The 18,993-nt window shown below is 48.0% G+C and overlaps 1 protein-coding gene across 4 annotated transcripts in view; it reads left to right on the top strand.

Moving 5' to 3' along the window:
- MBP (myelin basic protein) overlaps positions 1 to 18,993 on the top strand; it is a 152,188-nt gene that overhangs the window by 100,802 nt on the left and 32,393 nt on the right. For all 4 annotated transcript variants that reach the window (XM_011754021.3, XM_011754020.3, XM_011754023.3 and 1 more), the window contains one exon: positions 12,363 to 12,799. In XM_011754021.3, the coding sequence (XP_011752323.2) occupies positions 12,363 to 12,799 (437 nt within the window). The remainder of the gene's footprint in view (positions 1 to 12,362; positions 12,800 to 18,993) is intronic.

Here is an 18,993-nt window from a genome sequence, read left to right on the forward strand (position 1 = left end):
ATCACCTTCTTTTGATTTTCTGAAAATAGGATTTTTTTTTTTTTGCAATGGCTGAAGAACTGGATAACTTTTCTTTATTTCTCTAAAACAGTGTCTATATAGCTTTAGAGTTTCTTGACCATAAAGAATGGTGCTGTGACTTCAGAATCCCCTCTTCCACAGATACCAGGTTGCCCCTCTGAAGGGCTTGAACTTGAACTTGGGTGTGCAGACTGCTATTTTGCTGTGACGACTGGTCCCCATAAGAGAAAGTCTGAAATAGGGTCAGTTACGGGAATCTAGATCGCACAGTGGCCCCGGTAGCCTCAGTCGCCTTGAAGATACCGTCTCATAAAAGGGTATGGGAGAAATGTATATGTTTAAAAAGCGTGACTTTAAAAACACCAAATCACAAACCAAATAATTAAACATTTTTCCATTGTGTGAATTCCACAATAATAGTTTCCTTGACCTGTTCCATGCTGCTGTTTTCAGTTAGCAGTTAAGGATTAATTTGAACAATTGTGGAAAATAACACATTTTGGTGTATTTGGATATACAGATTTATTTTTGGAAAATACTTCCTAAATCGACTGTGGGCTAGAAAACCAGACTGCAAATCGCTGTCAGAGAAAATTGTTCTGTGTACCGGAACCACAGGGCCGTCCTGCTCCAGTGAATTCTGCCATTGTGCATTTAAGACAAAAGTACCCAAAGCATCCCATCCCTTCCCGTCCCCGTGTGGAGGCCTCGTCAGCCCTCAAAAGTGGCTTCCCTGTTCAGAGCTCTTTCCACGCGGAGTCCCTGTGTGAATAGTACCATGGGCTCTTGGGTCTCCTTCCAGTACTTTCTGCCTCGGATACTGTATGGCCTTATAGCTAGATTGCCAATAATGGAAAATAAAGGAAGAAGCAGTAATATTTCCAGGAGCCATTCCCAGCCTCCTAACCATTGCCTGAGCCTCTGGGGACTCTCATTTCTAGTTGCTTATATTTTAATGTTATGGATCCCCAAAATTTCCTTAGGCAATCGTGTGGACTCTAGGCCCTAAAAAGATCATCTGGAAGTGCATTTTGGTGGCCTGGGAGGGGGGCCCTATGAGACCCCTAAGACTGTGTCTGGGTTTCCTGTGGGGGTCAAACCTACAAGAAGGATGTCTGTGAACCGTAAGCTGGAAACCTGGATTTTCGAGCCAGGAAAATTCCTAGTCCCTGGGCTAAATTTCCTTGTGGTAGAGGACAGATCTGTCAAATCAGGTCAGTGGTGACGTGTGTGTGTGTGTGTGTGTGTGTGTGGTCATTTTATGAGATCTTAAAACACCCAAAACTAACCAGAAGTGTACTCTAGGCTTTAAACCTAACTAGATACGTTACCAAAAAATATTACTTTTAAAGCCAAGGTAAAAATGTGGAGAACAGGTGAGTCTATTATTATACTGATCTCTGAAATAAATCAGGGATGGGCACAGTGGCTTATTCCTGTAATCCCAGCACTTTGGGAGGCCAAGGCAGAAGGATTGCTTGAGACCTGGAGTTTGAGACAAGTCTGGGAAACGTATAGCAAGACCCCATCTCTAGAAAAAGTTTAAAAAATTAGTTGGGGCAGTGGCTCACGCCATCTACTTGGGAAGCCAAGGCAGGAGGATGGCTTGAGGCTGGAAGTTTGAGACAAGCCTGAGCAACATAGCAAGACTTTGTCTTTACAAAAAAAAAATTAAAAATTGCCTGGGATGGTCGCATGTACCCGTAGTCCCAGCTCCTTGGGAGGCTGAGGTGGGAGGATCACCTAAGCCCAGAAAGTTGAGGCTGCAGTCACCAATTATCAAGCCACTGCACTCCAGCATGGGCAACAGAGCAAGACCCCATCTCTAAATAAATACATACATACATACATACATACATACATACATACATACATACATAATTTTTTTCTGTCAAAATATCTAGTGGACATCATGTTGAAAATATACAGAAAAGTGGTTACCAAAAGCCCGTCCATGGGGACATTTTTAGTGGTCTGCAGCAAAATGAGAGTTGTGAGCTCTGTGTGTATGCAAGGGGCTTGTGGGGTCTGGAATGTGTGCAGAGGGCAGGGAGCTGCGTCTGAATGTCACATCTGTCGGAGACCTGGGGCTCCCTAACACTTTCCCTGGCCCTGCCCCTGCCCAGCGGGACGCCCGCTGGGCTGGACGTCGCAGCCTCTGCTCGGTGGGCCTCGGCAGGCGTGTGCGGGCAGGCGTGTGTGGGCAGTTACAGGGTCTTTGCAGCAGATCGAAAAGCAACCCTACGATGTCACCTTTATGAAGCTAAGTGTGTTCCACAGCCTTTCCTCCTGAGGAGAGGCTGTTCTCATTCTATTGATTCCAAAATTCTTTCTTTTGTGAAATTATATTCCCAGTACATGGTCGTTGTCTGCTTTTTTAAAAATGTCTTAGCTGGCAAAATAGAAACTTGGAAGTTTTGAGGTGGCGATACAAAGGCCCACCATTTTCATCCCTAATTTTTCCTATTTTACCGGCCCATGAAGCCTGGGAATCCCCATTTAGATGGGAACGACGCAAATACATAAAATAAGCCCACAGCGGTGACTCACTGCAGGCGAAGCCTCTGCTGCGGGTCTCAGAGCTTATTGTTGGGAAACCCTCAAGTTACCTGAGGGGTGGTAATTTTCGTTGGTAATAATCTGCTTGGGCATGAATATGACATTTTATTAAGCTTCCCTAGTGAAATTATATTTGGATGATCCCTTAGGTCTAATGTTTTGAGATCTCTAATAATAGGGGACAACATTAAATTAATTGTAGTGAAAAGAAGGACAGCATCATCTCATGCACAGAAGTCCGCCGTGTTGTAGTTAAATTGAGTGGTGTGATTGCCTTCGCGGAGAGTGTGATTTCTGAGTTATTTTATTCTGGGTTTATTCGTTATGTTTTACTATGGCATGCTCTGGATTACTAACTAAATGCATTCCTGTTGGCCTGGAAACCCCTGGCTTTAGAACAAAGCTGCAAACACAGAAGGTATCGCCAGCGAGCCTCTCCTTGCGGCTGACAGCCGTCCTCCGGGGGTCAAGCCAGGGTGGAAAGCACTGAGTTCAGGCACAGACAGCGGCCTGCAGGCACCGTTCCTGGAACGAGGCGGCAGGGCCCCCTGACCAGAGCATTGGAAGCACAAAGATTCAAGCAGGGTGGTCGAGACCAAACTCGACACAGGAAAAGCAAGAGGCTCAGCCTCATCCCAGGCTCCGCAGTTCAGCAGGTTCCATCGCACACGCTGGGAGCTCAGCGAGCCGGAGGAATGCCTGCCCTGACGGTGCCGCAGGGGATTGGGAGAAGGGCGGTTTTTCGGAGAGTGAGTCACCCGCTGCCCCCTGCTCCTCTGCCTGTGCCAGAAAGGCAGCAGCGGAGCCCCAGCCTGCGCCTCCTGGTTTACTCAGGATGTGGGGTGTGCCTGGGACCCCAGATGTTTGTCTCTCACACATGCTGGTTTTGGTGGAAGTTACTTGTGCAATGTGATTTCCACAGATGCAGGGGAATAGAGCACTAGAAATATGCTCTAGGTTAAAAAAACAGTATTTCAATAGAGGACAGTGTCCACTCTGTCATCACCATTCTATTGCAGACAGTCAGGTGTGGATATCTGATTCCTGCCATGTTCTGATTAGAGCAAGGTGAGAGTGGAACAGTTTCCTGAACAAGCCTGGAGCTGTTGCATGCTGAGCTTCACACTGTTGCAGGGTAATACTTGGACAGACTGTCGGATGGGTGTTGAATGTCCTGGAGTCTGGGACTCGGCTTCTGTTCATGTTCAACAGTCATTAACGTATCGACGTCCAGGTGGCCATGGTGCACCGAGACCGCTGAGTGCACCCGAGGTCCCTGTGGCTGCAGAGGGGGCCCTGGCTCAGCTCTTGGCTCGGCACAGATCAGAAAGCCTCTGGGTGTCTCCTGGTCAGCCCTCCGTGAGGCAGCTGCTAGTCACGGATGTGTCAGCCATCGATTACCTGCAGTTCAATTTTACCCTGACAGAAAAAGCCTGGCTGCGGTGAAAGCCCGTTTGGGCTGGAGAAGGGCTGGTGTCAGACAGCCAGAGGTGGGGGATCGCCTGCGTTTCTAGAACATACGGAGGGAGTTTAGGCAGGAGTGAACGGCAGCTCCTCCATCAATCCCAGCTTAACTTTGCTGAGCCTCAGTTTCTGGTGTGAATAAATGGGCTACTAAAACCACGCGCCTCTGAGAGTTAGGAGAATGCACACACGCACCTCCCAAAATGCCTGCAGTCTGCTCTGGAACGTCCTCTCTGCCGCTCTCTGCAGGTGTTGGGTGGAAGGCAGCATTTGTGGGAGGGTGGCATGGGGAGAACATGTCACCCAGGTCACAGTGTGCTGCTGCGGAAAGGAGTCTGGGGATATTTAAGATAAGAATAGAAGTGAATGCTCCCATCTCATGAGCACAGAAACAGAGGCACAACTGGGCTCAGTGACTGGCTGGAGCACATCGGCTGTTCAGTGGAGGGACTGAGGTCGGCCTCCAAGGTCCTTCCCTGTGGTTCCATACAGACCTCCGGCCCTGATCTCAGCCCCACCCTGGCGATTGCGGGCCGGGCGCTGCCACGACACCGGGTCTCCGCTGCCCACATGCTTCGGTTTGCTCCAAGGAAGCTGCAGAGCACGTGGGCCTGGGGCTTGTCGAGGGCGGTCCCACTCAGCATCCATGTTTCGTCCGAGCAATGCATCCAAATACATAAATTAGGGTTTGGACTTTAGGAAATGATAGAGCTGAAAAGTTTAATTCTTTATTCCGGAACTTCAGAGCCACACTAAATGGTTTTATTTACCATATTAGAAAACTCTCTGCAGAAGCAGAAAGAGTGAAATTTTCCTACTGAAATTAATTTCTGAACAGAATTCTTTAGACCAGGGGCATCCCATCTTTTGGCTTCCCCGGGCCACATTAGAAGAATTGTCTTGGGTTACACATAAAATACACTAGTAATAGTTGATGAACTAAAAAGAAAAAAAGGTCACAAAATAACTCATAATGCTTTAAGAAAGTTTATGAATTTGTGTTGGGCTGCGTTCAAGGGCATCCTGGGCTGCATGCAGCCTGTGGGCCACAGGCTGGACGAGCTTGCTTGAGACCATGGGTGTAGAGGCTGACCTAAAAACAAGTATATAAAAAACAGCTTAACAGCTATCATGCTAATATCTAAGTTTTTCTAGCAAAGAAGAGTGGGGAATTTGGTGTCTTTCCTTTTGGAGTATACTCCAGAGAATATCATCATCTTCTATTAGCAAACATTCAGTGCTTGTTGGACATCTATGGAGGCCCCACAGCATCCCAGAGATGTTAGAGAATAAATAGAGCCTGGTCCCTGGTCCTTGGAGAGGAGGTCACTTGACTAGAGAGAACAAAGCAAATATGAGGCGATTAGAAGAGAACTAAGGAGTGACTCTGTGGTGCTGGAGTGTAAGATGCACTCGGAGAAGGGTGTCTGGGCCTCTGAGGGTCAGCCTCCCCAGGGTGGGGACCTGGAGGCAGAGGCAGCAGCATGGCCATTTTTGAGACCACAGAGATCAAGGGCCTGCAGCAATGCACATGGTGCCCCGGAGGAGAACAAGGGAACCCATGGGCAGAGAGAGGAGTGTGTCCTTGGAGCTCATAGAATGAGGAGTCCGTGCAGGCACATGAGTTAGGGGCCTTGTGTTGCAAAGCCCTTTACGGATGGTTCCAGTGGTTGTGCAGGCAGTGGAACCATGAAGGGAGCCTGGAGAGGAGGGAATTAGCCACGATGTCGCAGTGGGAGCCCCAGCAGAAAGCGGCAGCAAGCAAAGGAAAGGGGGGTTGTGGTCACATAAGAAATAGTCCAAAGGAAGGAGTGGCAGGACCTGGCAACACTTGTGTGCTGGGGATGAGCCGCTAGAAGCAACCAGTCGCACTGTCAAAATGACGCCACGTGGCCTTTCCTTAACACCACCTGAGTGGAGGATGAGCTTCCTCAGGTCGTGACGCCTGAGTTTCTTTAGATAGTAAACACTATCCCCCAAATATCACAGCTGCGTCCTGCTGCGCATTTCTGTGCCTCAGAAACCGCTCGGAGATACGTGATACCCCTGCTGTTGCTCACACATGGTCAGTGATTTGAATATCACCACCTTCTAAAGGCCAGCGTTGTTCTAGCAATAAGATCAAGGTGTGGGGTTGAAGTTGAAGCAAGTTTTCCTGCCATTGCAGAACTTGATTAATACTACAGAAAATATTATAAGTATGTATTTTGGAAAATGTAGATCTACATGTTTCACTAATTGTGTAATAAATGCTCTGTTCTGTAAATACCCAAATTTAAAAGTCTGCGTTGGGATTTCGTCTGACCGAAGGCAGCATTAACGGACTAAACTGCACTTGCTCCTACCAAAAATGCTGCACATCCGTAGATTTAGACTTCTTCGCATACTTCTTATGTGTTGGGAGAAGCTACTTTGGGGACAAAAATGCCCTTCTCTGTGCCTCACAAATAACTGCATTCAGGGACACAAAGCCCAACTGTTGTAAAAATATTAGTATTCAGATGTTCTTGTGTTTTGTTAATGCGTTTAATTATGCACAATATAGCTATTGTTTTCCTTTCACATTTGCATTAATTTATATTAGCTAGAGAATATAAAGCAGAGCTATAAAATCAGACGAATTATTTCGTTGTTCTTGCAACCTATAAATAAGCATTGCATCCCTGCAAAAACTACAGCTTTGTACGGACCACAGTGTTCTTCATGTTGCTTTTTCAAACACTACAATGCAACGATGTATTTAATAATATGTTATAAAACTTAGTGTTCTTACATAGTTTAATTTCACCAGTGGTCCTGGAAGAACGCTGCTACCAAGGTCTGCCGCCCCACCTGGTCCTGCCTTTTCCGCACTTGTCCTGGAGCAGCTGACCTATGTTTCAGGCATAGGGCTCAGCCAGCACAGACACACTGGCGGCTGTATGCACTCCCTTGAGTGCATGGACGAGACCACCGCGACCCTGGGTTCCAACTGCTGGCCTTACACTTTGTTGTTAGCAAAATATCTATAATGTATGTAAGAGCAGGTTAACCTGCCTTGGAACCAGGTCTTACGTGGACTGCATGATACGTTTCATTTACAGGGCAGTTTCTTGACCCAGGCGATTTTCATTTAAAAACATCAGAAGCACTGGAATCCTTTTTCCAATGAGTGAGAGTTGTAAGTGTGCCAACTTCCACGAATATAAGTAGCAGAAGCAAAGCAACCCTGCCTCACTCCTCCCATGCCACCCCCTCCCCCCGAAACTGGTGCCCTCCCCTCCTCGCACCCCCAGGTGAGACTGCAGTGCTGAAGGCACCTGTGTCCAGTGCGTTCTCAGACAGATTCAAAAAAGGCCGCCCACTGCAGTTAAGCAGAGACCCTGGGAAACACACTGAAAATAAAGGAAGGAGCTACATTGGAGTCCAAATGCTCACGATGACTTAAAAGTAGAGGCTGGGCACAGTGGCTTATACCTGTCATCCAGCATTTTGGGAGGCCGAGGCAGGCGGATCACAAGGTCAGGAGTTTGAGACCAGCCTGGCCAAGATAGTGAAACCCCGTCTCTACTAAAAATACAAAAAATTAGCTGGGCATAGTGGCAGGTGCCTGTAATCCCAGCTACTTGGGAGGCTGAGGCAGGAGAATGGCTTGAACCCAGGAGGCGGAGGTTGCAGTGAGCCGAGATCATGCTATCCCACTCCAACCTGGGCGACAGAGTGAGACTCCATCTCAAAAAAAAAAAAAGTGGCCGGGCGCGGTGGCTCACGCCTGTAATCCCAGCACTTTGGGAGGCCGAGGCGGGTGGATCACGAGATCAGGAGATCGAGACCATCCTGGCAAACACGGTGAAACCCCGTCTCTTCTGAAAATACAAAGAAAAATTAGCTGGGTGTGGTGGTGGGCACCTGTAGTCCCAGCTTCTAGGGAGGCTGAGGCAGGAGAATGGCGTTAACCTGGGAGGCAGCGAAGCTTGCAGTGCGTGGAGATCGCGCCACTGCACTCCAGCCTGGGCGACAGAGCAAGACTCTGTCTCAAAAAAAAAAAAAAAAAGTAGAAGGTGCATCTGCACAGGTACTGTTTTATCTACAGCATCGCCCAAGCTCAGCCGCCTGGGAGGCTAGTAGGCTGTCATCTGGCTTAGTCAATAGTGCTATTAATGCAAGAGGCAATTACATTTTTATTTAAAGTTTCTACAAGAATTGCTGAACCTGGGTTCCGATTCTGATGGTGCTCTGCCTGTTTGCGTGTGTGTGTGTGTGTGTGTACACATTGGTGCATGTGCACAGGAGCGGGGGGTCACCTAAACTTACTGAGTACGAACGTAACTCGGGTGGGAAATGCGTCTGCCCCACTGTCCCTGAGACTGTCACTGAGAGAGGTGGGATCTTCCCCCGAGAGGCCGCTCCCACGGCTCCATCTGCAGAGCTGCCGATACCGACGCAGTACGGAGTGGACGGTGGAGGATGCTGTCTCAGGGGACAGCACTCTTCCAGATATTTAGTTTAACAACCTAACATCTCCCAGGTTGAGTATCTTCTCAATCCACGTGAGGAAATGCCCTCAAAGTATTTTTAGTGTGAACCAAACCACGTGAGAAACATCTTTTCCTCACCAACGTGTTTATGACTTTCCCGCCTCTTAGTAATTGTGCAGAAAAGAGTCCACACCGGAGGTCTGGGACCGTCCACTCTGAGGCAGGCCTGTGGCGAGCGAGGTCCCGGGGTGTGGTCTGGGAACGCGGGTTTCCAGAGTGCTCCCACCCACCATGCCCTAACCAGGAGGGCGGTTTGCTGTGCCTGAACGGCTGTGAGCACCACACGGTCTGTGCAGAATGGCCTCTTTCCTCTGGAGCCTGGAATCTTGGTGGCACCAAGCGAGGCAGCCTATGAGACCAGCCCCTAGTAAAGCCCTGGGGAAGGGTCTCTAACAAGCCTCCCTAACAGACAGCATTTCATGCGTGGGGTCACGGCAGGTGAGCATTTCACACGGGTCACGGCGTGTGCTGGGAAATTCAGTGTCCCATGTGACTCTTTGAGGAGGGGTTCCTGGACTTCACCACGCACCTCTCATTGCAATGAGTCATAGCAGTGACAGGATCATATCCTAAGTCCCGGGAGCTCTCCTAGCAAGTCAGGGAAACTGGAGGGGTCACGGGGACCCCAGGGCAGTTATTAAAAGAAGTTCTTTGTGGAAACGGACCTAGAAGAAGATCTATCCACTGCTCACTCTTGGTCACTTGGCAGCATGCATTCTCAGCTGTTCACTGGTTCCTTGTCTACACCTTCCCCAACCAGGCCGCCGCAGCCACTCTCCCCACTCCCCCACCCCAGGACAGAGACCTTCCTTTCCTTAGTGTCCCAGCCAGACTCCCAGTCCATGTCCCTCTCCCGACTGCTCAGGATGGAAGCCAAGGTGCCCCCAGCATCTGGGTCCTACCATCTCAGTCATATCCCTCCACAGAGGCCGTCCACCAGAATCTTCCCTCCCCAGGCCCTGCTGCTTCCCAAACCAAGCCCTGTCTTCTTGCCACATAGCCGCCTGCTCTGCCCTTTCCACCGTCTGTTCACAGCCATCAAGGCTGTGATATCCCTGCTGCTGCACACAGTTCCCTGCACAGCCCTCCTGCCCCCCAGGTCACCGCCTGGCCCAGGACGTTCTCAGCCCGGCTGTCCTCCCAGACCCACACAGGCCTCCTGCCCCCCAGGTTACTGCCTGGCCCAGGACGTTCTCAGCCCGGCTGTCCTCCCAGACCCACACAGGCCTCCTGCCCCCCAGGTTACTGCCTGGCCCAGGACGTTCTCAGCCCGGCTGTCCTCCCAGACCCACACAGGCCTCCTGCCCCCCAGTTTACTGCCTGGCCCAGGACGTTCTCAGCCCGGCTGTCCTCCCAGACCCACACAGGCCTCCTGCCCCCCAGGTCACCGCCTGGCCCAGGACATTCTCAGCCCGGCTGTCCTCCTGGACCCAGGACCAGCATGGCCACTCTCCTGCTGCTTCTGCCACCTGTAAGCTGATTCCTCGCAGGTTTCCAGGGGGGCCTGCCTTCCCCTCTGCCAGAAGCATCCTCCCCAACTTCCCCAAGTCCTCACAGGGCCCAGACTCTCATCCTGTCCAGATGTCACTTCCACAAGGACCTTCCTGCTGACCCAAGCCCTCTCTGCTTTCCTGTTCTCTTGCCTGATGTGAAATTGCCCATTGCATGAGTCTCCCGGGGCTGCCAAGACAAATTACCACATGCTGGGAACTTAAAACAACAGGAATTCTTCTGTGATCATTGTGAAGGCCGGAACTCTCAAGCTGAGATGTCTGCAGAGCCCTGCTGCCCCTGAAGGCTCTACAGGAGAATTTGCGCCATGTCTCTTACTCCTGGTGGTGCCGGAGGTGCTTGGTGTTCTGCGGCTCGTAGATGCACCCTGCCACGCTCCGCCTCCATCTTCACACCTCTTCCCTGGGCGTCTGTGCCTGTGTCCAAACTGCTCTCTTCTTATAAGGACACCAGTGATGGGAGTAGGGCCTACCCCACTGCAGAATGACCTCCTCTTCACTTGATTCCATCTGCAAATATCCTATTTCCAAATAAGGTCACATTCACAGGTACAGAGGTTAGGACATGGATGTATCATTTGGAGGGATACTATTCAATCCATAACATACATTTTCACCTGCTTTCCCCACTAGAATGTAGGTTTCACGAGGACAAGGACCACATATTGTTCATCACTGTAACTCAGATATCTAGAACAGTACATTACACCTATTTGATACTCACAAATAATGGATGGATGGATGCATGGGTGAACAGATAGGTAAATGGATGGATGCATGAGTGGATGGATGGATGGATGGATGGATGGATGGATGGATGGATGGATGGATGGATGGATGAGTGGATGAATGGATGGATAGGTGGATAGATGGATGAGTGGATGGATAGGTGGATGGATGAGTGAACAGGGGATAGATGGATGAGTGGATGAATGGATGAGTGGATGGATGGGTGGATGTACGTATGTATAGATGGATGAATGGGTAAATGGACTGATGTGTGGATGGATGAATGCATGAGTGGATGGATGGATGGATGGACGGATGAGTGAATGGATGGATGAGTGGATATATGGACGGATGGATAGATGGATAAATGGGTAAATGGATTGATGATGGATAGATGGATAAATGGAGGAGTGGGTGGATGGATGAATGGATGGATGAGTGGATGGGGGATGGATGAATGGAGGGATGGGTAGGTGGGTGTGTGTATGGATGGATGGATAGATGGATAGATGGATAAATGGACTGATATGTGGATGGATGGATGGATGGATGCATGCATGAGTGGATAGATGGATGGGTGTGTGGATGGATGAGTGGATGGATGAATGGATGGATGAGTGGATGGGGGATGGATGGATGGATGGATGGATGGGTGTGTATGGATGGATGAATAGATGGATGGATGGGTAAATGAACTGATATGTGGATGGATGGATGAATGGACAGATAGATGTATTGACTGGTATTACAGGAATATGTGAGTGAATCCTGTTTTCTGTAGATAAGTAATCGAGTTTGGAGAGGAAACTAAGTAAATGATATTCATTTAAACCTAACACTATAACTTGAAAGTAAAATGGCTTTAATGTCATTTGTGTCAGAAATGCTGTGTTTTTTGGAGAAAGCTATGAGATGCTGGTATACAACATGAGATTTCTCAATCCCACTTCAGATTTCTAATTGTTTCTGCTTCCAGAGGAGAAGCCAAGTCAAAATGTCCTGAATAAGCAGTTCTCTATTGTGAGAGGCCTCTTGTGGAATCTGGGATTGAAAAAATTCTAAATGCCCCACTTCTTTCATGCATGGATTGCAAAAAGACGTGGCAAGTTTTGCTTCTGCCAAGAAAACTAAAAACACCTTTTGTGAAATAAATGATCCTTACATATTTAACTTATGCACCAGTGGCCTTTTAAACAGTCCATGTCCCGTGAAGGTGCCTGCACATCTGGGGCTCTCCAGGAGCAGCCATGGCAGCACCCAGGAAGAAATGCTGATGTGGCCGCTCTGCGTGCTCCTACTTCATCGGGAAGCCTTGGTGCATTTTACCCAGGGTGCCAAATCTCGAATAACTGAGGAATTCCCAGGACCTTCTGAAACACAGAGCTGCAATAAGCCTGCTCCATCCAGGTTAGCTCCATCCTAGGCCAAAGGCTTTATGAGGACTGCACATATTCTGTGGGTTTTATAGGAGACAGCTAGGTCAAGACCCCTGAAAGAAAGCTGCTTTGTCCGGTGCTCAGCTTTGCACAGGCCCGTATTCATATCTCATTGTTGTTTGCAGGAGAGGCAGATGCGAACCAGAACAATGGGACCTCCTCTCAGGACACAGCGGTGACTGACTCCAAGCGCACAGCGGACCCGAAGAATGCCTGGCAGGATGCCCACCCAGCTGACCCAGGGAGCCGCCCCCACTTGATCCGCCTCTTTTCCCGAGATGCCCCGGGGAGGGAGGACAACACCTTCAAAGACAGGCCCTCTGAGTCCGACGAGCTCCAGACCATCCAAGAAGACAGTGCAGCCACCTCCGAGAGCCTGGATGTGATGGCGTCACAGAAGAGACCCTCCCAGAGGCACGGATCCAAGTACCTGGCCACAGCAAGTACCATGGACCATGCCAGGCATGGCTTCCTCCCAAGGCACAGAGACACGGGCATCCTTGACTCCATTGGGCGCTTCTTTGGCGGTGACAGGGGTGTGCCCAAGCGGGGCTCTGGCAAGGTGAGCTCTGAGGAGTAGAGGAGCTTTAGTTTAAATGGAAAAGCAAAGGAGAAATCAGTAGGTGAACTAAGCCATTAGAGGAAGAACTGGCATGTAGCCTCTTGCTGTCTAAGGTCTCGTTCCATGCTGGAGAACGCATATGAGCCCAAGAGTGTGGGCCTGAGTGGCTGCTTAAGACGTTTTCATTTGACTCACCCCCTCTCTTCCTCACAAGGGATGACGGCCGGGGTGTGGCTCAGGAATGTAAGGACATGCTGAATTCTGGATGTCCAAGGGTGCCCGGACATGGGCATTGCAGAAAGACAGCCACATTCTCGGGGTCTCTGGGGGTGTGCGCTTGCGGACTTTATGACTGATTTGCCTCTGCGGCCCACACGCTGGGGTTCAGCCCGGGTTATGCTTGTTTTTTCCAGGAGTCAGTGCTGCTGGCTTCATGTTGCAGCAATCATAAGATTGAGGAAGACTTTTGAACAAAGTCCTCAGTTTAAATCCGCCTTGAGCAGACTTTCTCTGTGGTGTGAGAAGTGGAAGGGGTGGAGGGATAAATGAGTGTCTCTGAATCAAAGCTTTATTATCTTGTGATTCCATTAATTTGCATACAGAGTCTTAGAGGTTTCTTTATTTAAAAGCAAATGTTCTGTGGATAAAAATGTATTACAAGGAGAGAAAAAAAAAAAAAAAAAAGGAAAAACTCTGCCGTGGGGTCCGGCGTCTAGGAGTGGCTTCTGCAGTTGATTGTCAGTGGCGAACGTGTTGCTGCTGGTTCATCAAAGCACTGGTCCCTGAGTGCCATTCGGATTGCAAATGCAGCATTTCACGTGATGCTTAGAGTGTTTGGTGGTTGTGTAATTTTGGAGAGAGAGAAGTTTTTCCCAAAAACGTCCCTAGTGTATTGGGCGTTCTCTCACAACCTGTAAGATGCAGCTGGTTTTCTGCCTGTGCGCAGGGCTGACTCTGGAATTCCGGAAGGCCTTGTGGGAGCGTCAAAGGCTTTTGAATAACGTGTGGAACACAACGCCTCATTCTGATAACACGCAATCATAAAAACCATAGGGCAACTTGGAGTTAAGGAGTTTCTAAAATTTGCTTTAGTCTCCAACTGAAATTCTTTATTGATCATGAAATTGTTGAAGATAAACAAATGTCAGTTTTACCTTTCCTGTGGGCATGAAAGCACATGGAAGTTTCAGGCAACTGTTAACTTCTCTACCATCTGGTCTGCGTTGAGATTTCAGGTTGTGACGCTTGCCATGACGTATTTGTAAATGACATTTGGTGTATCTTAGATACTCAAGGAATTCATATTCTGGCTAGTTCTTTCAGGGTATTTGTAGACATTTTCTTTTCCTTTGTGGCAGTCCTCCCTCATCCTGAAATGTTGGTGTTCCAACCTATTTCTAATGCTAATCTCAACTGGAAGCACTTTTGCAAGCCCAGCTATCAAACCACACCAGATAGGTATGGTTCGGGTTGCCTCGTGAAGTGTGCTATTATGCTAAGCACCCCTCACACATACAGCATCACCGGTTTTGAAAGCTTGAACTATTCTGCTTACTTCAAGGTACAGAAAAAAAAAAAAAAAGTACTTAAACTGTACAGAAAAGATGAAATCGCTGGATAGTATGTATTGTAAAACAAGCTTCATGTCAGTGATACTGGTTTAAGTTGAAATAAAATGGTGAAAGCATTGATATCAATCATTGTGACTTTATCTCAAAAGGCTATTGAAACACATAGATGTTTTTCTCCCTTTATGGTGAGATTACAGCCTTTATTGTCTTAAATCTCTTATACTCTTCAATATTTTCAAAGAAAACATTCTAGTCTCAGAAATAGTCCATCTCTTTGCAAAACAGGGCTGCCCACTTTTCAAGGACCCAGAAAAATCAAAACACTTTCAAAAATTTAAAAAATAAAAATAATTTTCACGTAATTGCTTTAGGAATTTTGAAGTGTCGATTCTTTTCACTACTGAGTGTTGAATATAGAAGATTTTTTAATGAACAGGCTTACCCTTTGATGCCAAAGGCAAAAAAAAAAAAAAATTTGCACGTGTGATCATACAGCAACCTGTGAGGTGTCCCGGTGGAAAGCACACGGTGGGGATGTGCGTTTGTTCCACTCAACTGTTTTATCACAAAATGTCGTAAACACGGGAGATGAAAGCTGAACTCTCGACACCCAGCTACAAACCCACAATGGCCCTAAAAATCTGGGGTAGTCATTGGTGTGGGCTGCCATGGAGGAATTTTTGGTTTTGTTTTTATTTTTATTTGTTGCTCTGTTTACAAATCAGGAGAGCCCCCGTTTTTATATGCTAGGAAGGTCCTTGCGATAGACCGAAGAGGTGTGAAAACGGGAGAGTGGAAGGCCCGAGCCCTGTCTCTCAGGACCACGGCAGCCTGCCCCGCACACAGTTCTGCTTCCCGTCCAGAGCAAGGTTTCCTGGCAGATTCCTGCCAGACTCTGAACGGAGCTCCCCATGACCCTATAAAAGGGGCTGTTTGTCCCCCTCCCACCCTCCTGAGCTCTTCCTCCCTCCCCTTGAGGGCACGTGGCCACTGGTACCACATGTTGGAGCGGCCGCCCCCGAGCCCGGGAATGCCCTAACAACACCCACGCCGGTGTTGCTGGGAGCTGACATTCAAGAAAAGTGCATTAAAAATTCCTTGAGGAGGCATATTCTTTTGAGAGCCGTAAATGAAAAGTGCATTCACAGAGAACGTGCTCCTTTGTTGTGAGAGGAAAGAACAGGTTTCCCAGTTCCCCAGAATGTCAGGGTCACATGAGGAATGGGTGGGCGCTTAGGGTCAAGACTGGTGTGTGCTTGGCCCGGCAGCTTCTCTCCAAGTGACCTCCCCAGCATCCCTCCTGTGCCAGGGCTCATATCTGAGGCCACTTGAGTGTCACGAGGCAGAGCCTGGAAACATTCGCTTTGGAAACCGTTCCTTCCTTTTTCTGTGGAGGAAGTAAGATTTCACAAAACACCTAAGCTGGACACAGTGATGTGCCACTGGGACGGTTCCCAAAACAGAAAGCAGCCAGGACATCCCAGTCCCCCACTTCTTCGTGCTGTGTACTTTTAGGGAGTTTTTTGAAAGCTAGCTTCTGACTGATGATTTTGTCTATTTTTCTGTTTTACATTAAAACCTTCATTTATCAACCTGCTCTTCTCAGCATTCTTCTATTCAGCATTCAGTATGACTTCCATGCCTCTAATTGTGACTGTGTAGGAGAAGAACTGTTTGTCATCCAGTGCTGTGGGGTATAGTCAGCCCTGTACATTAATCAGAATGTTCTGCTGCCTGATTTTTTTTCCACTGCGTTTTAATTTCATTAAACATGTTTTAGTTCTACAGTAACCTAATTCCTCATTGTTAACATGAGATCCTAATTCTGTAGCTGTGTTCTGTAATCCCACAAGGCGTGTACCATTTGGAGACACATGAAGGATACAGTAGACAGCACGGAGGGCAGAAACACACAGGGCGTCCACCCTCCCCAGAGCACGATGTGCACCCAGAACCAAATTCAGTCTCATTCATCATGAGCATGTGTGGCAACTGATCCGGCCACCCAGTGCCTCCATTGGATAAGAGATTTGGCCAGAGATTCTTCTAGAGAAAATCCAAAAATGGAGGGTGCATTTGTTTCTGCACCCAAATACCTTTTGAGATTTCTTATAGGCATTCCTCTCGAAGTCTCATTACCCTGATCAGTTATTAATCGGAGGCTACCCTGGCCCGGTCGCCAGCTGCTCACTGTGTCCTTCTGTGGTCTCAGGAGCTGCAGTTGTGGCTGTTGTATGAATAGACGATAGTTAATTAGACGGGATATGTCTGTACTGGCAGTGATGTGGCAGCCTCCTGTGTATAAGCGATACATTTGTAAATCATGGTAATGTATCTGATGGTAATTGCTTGTGGTGGTTGTATCATGATTTCATTTTATTATGAGCTTTTTGCTTTATATATTTCTCTGCCTTTTTATGCATTCATTAAAAGTTTAACAGACCAAGGACAGTGTACTAATTGCATGTGAACTTTTTTAAGTTGTTGTGTTTGGTTTGCCCTCCCTACATCAGTGTGCTGCGTTGCTGGCATTTCTGTGGCCTGGTGACACAGCTGGCAGGTAAGTCTGAGCACCCGAGCTCCTGTGCGGGAAGGTCGCAGTTGCTCACTCGTCTGCTTTCACTACACAAAGACATTGGCCTCTCTTCTCCCCTGACAGTTCGGTGTGCTGGTCTTTCTGTGATGACTATTCTGATTCTGCCTGAAGTTTCTTGTTTCTCTCAAAGCATCCTCCCGCGAATGTTAGGGCAGGGTGGATGCTGAGCAGACCCCACTGGCCGGTGCTGTCACGGACACATCCCACTCCGCCAGAACTTCCTGAATGAACGTGCACACGGGTGCCAGTACCCACAGAGCCCCCTGGGAGCTCACACACAAGGGGGGGTCATGGGAACCTCGAGACACTGAAATGAGGGGATGGTGCTGGCGCTCTGAAGGATGATAATGTGTATGAGATGAAGGTGAAACTTGGGGTCCTTGAGAAATTAGAAACAAGAGTAAAGATAAGTGATTGGCTTGGATGTGGTCCCGCCTTTCATGTCCATCAGACCCTCATCTTAACCCAACTCCTCCCTTTAAACTCATTTGCATTTTAAAGCATTCATTTCTCTCATTGTTGATTTTCCTTTGATAAAATGTCTGGACATTTGATAACAGGCAATTCTGATCGGTGAATTAGGAGCTTGGCTTGACATCAGAGGGAATAGATCATCCTTAGAAAAAAAACACGGTAGCACTCAGGAAAATCACTTAGATATTGATTCAAATTTGAGAACTGTGGACATTTCCTATCAAACCCTGATTCAATGTTTTTGTAAAGTCTTTTCCTTCATGTCTATCAGCACATTCCTAATGCTCTGAAATCATCCTACTTCATAAAAAGGTAGTAAAAAAAGGAGAAACAGCTAAAGAACACCGAACTCTTTTGAGGGAGCCCCATAAAAGCAGACTCTTAGCACACACAATTTCTCCTAAGAGGTTATTCTTGCCTTTCGTCTTCTCTGGCCCTTGCATTTGTCCCCCCTCTTCCTGGCTCTGGGAGTGGCAGGCAGCTGGGGCCACAGGTTGCATTTCCTGAAAACCATCAGTGGGACACCTTATACCTACCCCCGTCACCTGCCTTCCCCATGGGTAGAAGGGGAGTCGGTGGAGGGGCTTCATAGCAGCCCACCAGAGCCACGAGAACATGTCTCACAGCGATGATCCCCTTCGTGAAGAAGAGCCATTGTAGGAGATGGAGGGAAAAGCAATAGAAAGTTCTTTGCGTGGTGGCCCCTGTGCAGAGCGTGCATTTGCTCACGCTCGTGGACGCCAGCTGATGAGAGTCACTGCTTACCGGGACAGCCGAGTCTCATCAACACAGCAACTCCCACAAGCTTGTCCACGGAGACATCCTCTAAAGTAAATACTCAATTTACTTACTCTTTAATATCATAAATTAAAGTCACCAGAAATTCCTGCTAATATAGAAATAGCCTCTCTCATGCAGGGAGAATCCATTATGAGACATACAGCTAAGCACACACTCACCACAGATTTGCCTCTGAAAACCCCAGTGTGTTTACTTTCCATAATACTTCTAGAATGTGCTCACATTCTTCAGTGTCGGAACTACTCTACTCTCACGCATACTCAGCTGCTAACCTGGTTAAACGAATCCATTTCATCTGCAGCCAATACATCTCCTGAAACCTATGACACTGATTTCATCTCTTGACCACTATAAGTCTCCTCTTTCTCTTCTTTTCTCTGTCTTCGTTTTGCTGTAGCGGATAATCAAATAGACACTTCTTGCAGGGCACTTACCTTGGTCCTATAATAGTCTTTCAGCTGCGGCCCTCAAAGTTCATTGATATAGCAGATACTCTCGTGTAACTGACAAAGAGAACACATTAAGTTAGAAGCAAATGCTACTTAGGAAGATTTGTAACCACAGAGCTCAGGTGAGTGCACAGCTCCTGCTCCCGCCGAGGAAGATTAACTTCCTACTTGTGTTAAATTCCTAACCTACACCAGCAGCAAGGAAGAATGTCAGCAAGAAAATCAACTTTAAGCAATTGGCTCAAGTGACTTTGAACACTTGCTTCTAAAATTATTTCCTTATGCTCTGCAGAAAATCTGAAA

This window comes from Macaca nemestrina, chromosome 19, assembly GCF_043159975.1.
Source record: "Macaca nemestrina isolate mMacNem1 chromosome 19, mMacNem.hap1, whole genome shotgun sequence".
NCBI lineage: Eukaryota > Metazoa > Chordata > Mammalia > Primates > Cercopithecidae > Macaca > Macaca nemestrina.